The sequence below is a fragment of the Pinus tabuliformis genome, chromosome 3_1, assembly GCF_031772625.1.
Source record: "Pinus tabuliformis cultivar Carrire ecotype Pingquan chromosome 3_1, CPIR1, whole genome shotgun sequence".
Taxonomy (NCBI): Eukaryota; Viridiplantae; Streptophyta; class Pinopsida; order Pinales; family Pinaceae; genus Pinus; species Pinus tabuliformis.
This window is the reverse complement of record NC_142301.1, coordinates 885,482,943-885,488,970: the sequence shown is the minus strand read 5'-3', so window position 1 is coordinate 885,488,970 and position 6,028 is coordinate 885,482,943. Positions and strand designations below refer to the sequence as shown.

The 6,028-nt window shown below is 37.4% G+C and overlaps 1 protein-coding gene and 1 pseudogene across 1 annotated transcript; one reads left to right on the top strand and one right to left on the bottom strand.

Moving 5' to 3' along the window:
* The first annotated feature begins 286 nt into the window (after positions 1–286).
* LOC149190441 (putative disease resistance protein At1g58390) lies at positions 287–3,302 on the top strand. The gene is made up of 2 exons (XM_089413402.1): positions 287–1,161; positions 1,335–3,302. Exons 1-2 carry the CDS (start codon positions 796–798, stop codon positions 1,845–1,847), a joined length of 879 nt encoding a protein of 292 aa, XP_089269528.1. The 5' UTR covers positions 287–795; the 3' UTR covers positions 1,848–3,302.
* Positions 3,303–4,577: 1,275 nt separating this feature from the next.
* LOC149190440 (protein SMALL AUXIN UP-REGULATED RNA 10 pseudogene) lies at positions 4,578–5,480 on the bottom strand (annotated as a pseudogene).
* Positions 5,481–6,028: the final 548 nt, after the last annotated feature.

Genomic DNA, 6,028 nt, shown 5'->3' with positions numbered 1-6,028 from the left:
ATTTAAAATAAAATTAATTGATTTTAAATATCAAAAATCTAGAAGCTGGAATTGGGAAGAGACTTTTCATGTTAATTGTATATTTCTGTACTATGAGCCTTAGAAATTTGAACTCTAATAATATTTTTTGTAAATTCATTTAAAACGCTTCTCAATTAGTGATAAGACTTGCTTTTATACAAATTACTTGTATCTTCTACTAATAACATATCGGTGATACCTAAATTTAAACACCAATAAAAATCTTACAAATAAATTCCAGACACCAAAACATCATAATTCAGAGTTACTGATGGGACTCCACATACAAAGATTAAATACCGCAAAGATCGTATGATCTCCGTTCATCTGCCACGGCTTCCTCCGAGAATCTCTAGCAATACCGACTGCCATTAGGATTTTAGTTGTGCATTGGATGCATATCTTTCTCAGAGAGATAGTGTGTTAATCTTAGAGTAGTTTTGAGAGGGATTAAGGGAGGAGATTTAGTGGGAAAAACATGCCTGATCCTGGATTTGCCTCTGGATTTATTGGTGTCGGCCAGCAAATGGCAATCGACCAAATCTTTCACCACATAAACATTGCCTGTCGCTGCAAGAAAGAGCTGGCCGCTTTAAAAGACAAGTTACTAATGATGGAACCTATCGTCTTGCAGATTCAGCAACGCAGGCGGGCATTGAACATGGACAAAGACAAGGCTTCAGCTGTTAACAGATGGTTTAAAACGCTGGAGACGCTTCTGAAGTTGCAGCAAACTGCACAATACCAACATATAACATTATTCTTCGTTATAGTATGAGCAAAACAATCACTGGTTTGCTTTCAAATATCTCCCGCCATCTAGAATCCTCTGATTTGGTTGTGATTTCCCAAATTCAGGAGCTAGTCGCTAATGTCGGCCAGATGACAGCAACGGTTGAAGCTCACATGGCTTCAGCATCAACGAGTTCTGCAACCACTGCCCAAGCCAGCACTCATGCTCCAACGGGCAGCGCAAGGACGAAATTGATTGACGAACCCCTTATAGTGGGACAAGATAAAGCCCTTGCAAATCTGGACTTCTTGGCGATAGATGATTCAGAGGCCAGGAACATTGGAGTTCTTGGCAAGGGTGGATCCGGAAAAACTTTGCTTATCAGAAAACTCTTCAACGCCCAAAAGGTACGCAATCATTTCAGCCACAGTTTATTACTTTGGCTCACTGTCTCTCAAACTCCGTTCCTTACAGCTCTTAGGAATGAACTCCGTGCACAAATAGGCATACAAAAGAATGTAAATTTGGGCGAAAATATGGAGGAAGAAGATTTAAAATATGGTTGAATGAAACATTGCAGCAGAGTAGCAGTTTTGCATTGTTTCTAGATGATGTATGGGGAGAGAATGCTGCAGAATTGTTGGAGGGTTTGGGCATGCTGCGACCTGTAAGAGACCACTCCAATTCCAAAGTTATTGTGAGTTCCAGGAATCGGAGCGCACTGTTAAAAATGGGAGTTGCAGAGAAGCACACATTAACAATGGAGGAGTTGATTGAAGATGACAGTTGGAAGTTATTTGCTTACCATGCTTTTCCCTATAATGACGGGAATCCGCCCTCAAACATCGACGAGGAAAAGGCAAAGCTTGTATGTCACAAGTGTGGAGGACTTCCCCTTGCAATCAAAGTAGTAGGGAGGGCAATGGCGGGCAGTACTCATCAGCAGCAGTGGGAATGGGCTACACAGAGCCTACCAAACGCGGACAGCGTCCATGTTTATGTCATGGGGTTCACTTCCTCTGTCACTGAGAGCTCCACAAATCTGCTCATTGGTAATGTATGCAAATTTCAATTTAACCAAAATTCCAAATAAGGTTATTGGAAGTATGATCTCTCTTTAAGGTTCTGGATTTGAGTTGTACCTCAGTGCAGTCAATCCCAGAGAGTGTGTGGGGTGTTTGAAACAGCTTGTATGCCTCAGGTTAAGAAACATGCCCATCAAGAGACTGCCTGCATCTCTCATCAAACTTGTAAACCTAGACATCCTTGATCTTGGTTCTTCTAGATTTACAAAATTACCATCTGATCTTTATAAATTGAGATCCATGAAGTTTCTATGCCTCGACCATTGTGAAGATTTACAGTACCTACCCTGCAGTATATCAAGGCTTACTTCTTTGCAGTATTTGTTGATGTATGAAAGTGAAACTCTCTGTAAAAGAGAAGGCCAGCACAACAGATCCAAAAATGTGGCCTCCATCAACAATTTGGCCAGTTTGAAGCAACTCAAAACATTACTGCTAACCAGCAATGAGGACATTTTTCCTGAGGGCATATTCGGGACTGTGAATCAAATGGACTTCCTTGACTTAACGCTCACAAAGATGCAAAGTCTCCCACGTGATATGACTAATATGTTAAAGTTGAGAAGGCTGTCATTGGAATGTTCTCAGTTGATTAAAATAGAGAATACTTTTTGTAATTTCAAAAATATTACTGTTCTTAAATTCTTCAAGTGTGAAATGTTGGAAGAACTTTCACATTTGCACCAACCCAAGACTCTAAGAGAGTTAGAGATATTTAAAGTTCCAAGTTAAGGAAGTTCTCTGAAGAATTTGGTGATATAGGGGCATTTCCTCTGTTAAAAATATTTTCAATTGTTGAATTAGAAAATTTAGAAGAAATTCCAAAAATAGAAACAGGGGCAATGCCTTCTTTTAAGACATTTACAATTATGGAACGTCAAGCATTGAAGATTTGAAGATATTGCCAACGAGTGTTTTCAGATTGAAAACACTTTAAAAATAGTCTCTGCTTGGGACTCTTAGCGATCGATTGTGCGTTGACGGGGTATCAATCTCTTGTTTGACCAAAAAATATTGTTGTACATCACAACTTTAACCAAAGTTTTCATATTAGAAAATAATATAAAATTTATTATGTAATTTTTGATTGGACAACAAAGTTGGGGGTCTTATTGTGGCTTCACAGCTTTCAAGACATTATGTTGGGGGTAAAAATAAGATATCCAAAGTTTTCAGAGATGAACAGTTTTTGTTATCCAAAGTTTTCAGAGACGAACATTTTATCAAAAGCACCACTTAGTTTGTCCTAAGTTTTTGCTACCTGTCATGCATGCAGTGTCCTACATCCTGCAAGTCCCAGCTATTTACATATGCAGAGGCATCCACCGTGGTCTACAAATGCCTTGTCCGAGTCCCGAGTAAGTTCAGAGCGAGCATCAAATTCTCTGGAGTTAGTTGAGAGCAGAGAGTGAGGAGCAGCTAGTTTGAGGAGCAGAGGAGCAAAGAGCCTCGAGCGGAGCTTCACCTTTACAACTTGTAAGTTCCCAGACCGAACTAAGCATTCCCCATCTAATGTAATATTCACCATAAAAAAAAAAAGGTTGAATTTCTACAAACGTTTAATATGGTTATTTGATGGCATGTAACTCTTTGCACTGTTCCCTTCATCTATTCATGGTAATAATCTTACTTCTATCACTCAAGCTTTCACTATATAAAGTGTTTTCTTAATTCATCATGAATTAATTTCACTCTCATTTCATCGCTATGTGCTTCGGAGGTGGTTTTTCTGATTTCATATTTAAGGTTTGTCCATATGCTTATGTTTCTCAACCTTCTATCATAGCAGACAACCAGATATATCTTCAAATAGTTTATTTAAATCTCCTTTTCAATTTTTTTTGAAAAATATAAAATTTAAATATTCACATTTTCTTTTTACTTCTAATTACATTACAACATATTCATTTTTTTAAAATATATTTTCTATTTAGAACATAATTTTTATTTTGAAGGGACACCCAAAGGCATACAAACTTACACATTAAAAAAATCATGAATTTTGTAGTGAAAGTAGGCATTGGTCAATTACCAAAACACCATAAAATTATTTTTTATGAAATTATCGATCATACACTCACATTCCATTTTATTTACACCAAAACTCACATGCATTTTAGTTACACCAAAACTCACATGCATTAGTAAACTTCCAAACCATTATCATTATCTTTTGAGTGGTCCCAACACCAAAACCCACATGCATTAGTAAACTTCCAAACCATCATCATTATCCTTTGAGTGGTCCCAGGGTGGATCACCGAGTAACCTATTCCCAATAAAATAAGTGTGAAAATCCAACATCTCTTACCTTGTTAATATTCAATAAGCCATATGTTAATTACTACCATTATAATCATCAAATTTTATGATTACAAATAATTATAAAAATACCAATAACCATTCCCAATAAAATGACCTTGTTAAAGTTCAATAAACCAAACCATAAGTTAATTACTACCATTATAATCATCAAAATCTATAGTTACAAATCATTATATAAAAATGATAATATTTATTTAATGGTTGCAAATTTGCATCATTCACCTTCGTATTTCTTTACTTGATTAATCTTAATTATAATAAATCCAAACTATTTATTAAATGCAAAAGCTTATTACAATTGATATGAAATTATGTAGATAAACTTGATTCTCAGTTCATGACGCAGGCTGGAACATGACTCTAATGACATCTAACTGCACAAAAGAATAGACGATGTAAAAAGTAAAAACAAATCTAATATGGAATCGTATATCTTGCAAACCTTGAATATTCTCAGAAATATGTACACCGTAGAGAGATAAAATCAATCTCGGCCGCTGTCAATAAGGGCCTCCGATATCAGTAATCTTCCTTAAAAATATATAGATTTCGGAGGAAGAGAAAATTAATCTCGTGAGCCCTCAATAAGGGTTTCAAATTTCAGCATGACTGCTATGCCAAATTTTAGACAAAGGCTCTCTCGTTGATGTTTAATTCCATATGCTTCTTTCCCTGGAAATTAACTCCGGCAGAAGTGTCTGGATTTACACCAAACCGTTTCCACTACCACGCATCCTGAGATTGCTGAAATCCGAGGATATTGAATCATGTTTCATCCTTAGAGATGGCAAATGTTGCAGAGGATATGACGATTGATCTACTCTCGTCTTAGAAGAGTGTACGGGAACGATAAATTGCATAATCCTGTACACTTAGTATGCGCTGCCCATCGCCTTTTTGAAATCAATGATTTCATCTAGCTTCGAATTTGCACGTACTGCTTTTCCAAACATGGACGTCAGATAATCGAAAGCAACTTCGTCACAGGGAAGGGTGAGCCCCATCTGGTGATCAAACCCATACTCTTCTTCGGCCTTCTCTAACAATGCCCGGAACAGAGAATGATTGAAATAAGTGGCAGGAATGATAAATCTGCTTCGTTCTCTTCCAACATACACTGCACAGTGTCCCTTGGGAACATCTGTGGGCAGAGCACTGCATGATTTTCCCATGGCCTCATCTTCCATCACGAAGTACCGACTCTTCTCTGGACAAAGGGCATATCTGGTCGCCTTATAACCCTTTGCAAACTTGCGAAGTACTTTGATTATCTGCTTCAAAAGAAGAACTTGAGGATTTCTCAATCTTCTTGCCATTGTCATGGATTAGACGAGACTGGAGGATAGAAATCAAATTCAAATTTCTTCCTTAAAATCGAGTCCTAATGAGAAACTTGCACAGACTTGCTGTGGAAAGGACGCATACGATTTGTATATATAACAAGTGAAAGTGAGAATCTAATGAGCGGAAGCAGAGATTTCAAGAGATAAGATGGTAATGGTGTATAACAACGATATGGTCCACTGTGTCTTTATGTACAATATACAAGATGCTTCGAAGACGGACTTCCAGGCCCACCTGCAATAAAAATCGACTAAGTACCACGAGCGTGGCCCCTCCATGTGTAGGGATGCTTGCAGACAAATATCAATGGGTGAAATTACAACGTCTTTCTTATCACCCATAGAATGTGTGAAGTCTTATCAGAACCGATTACAACGTCTTTCTTATCATCCATAAAATGTGTGAAGTCTTATCAGAACCGATTTTCTGAGTATTCCAGCCGTATAAAGTAGGATGAACGGATTACTTACTTTTCTGATTTGTTATTTTTGATGGCCGCTATAATTGTAATCCAATAAAG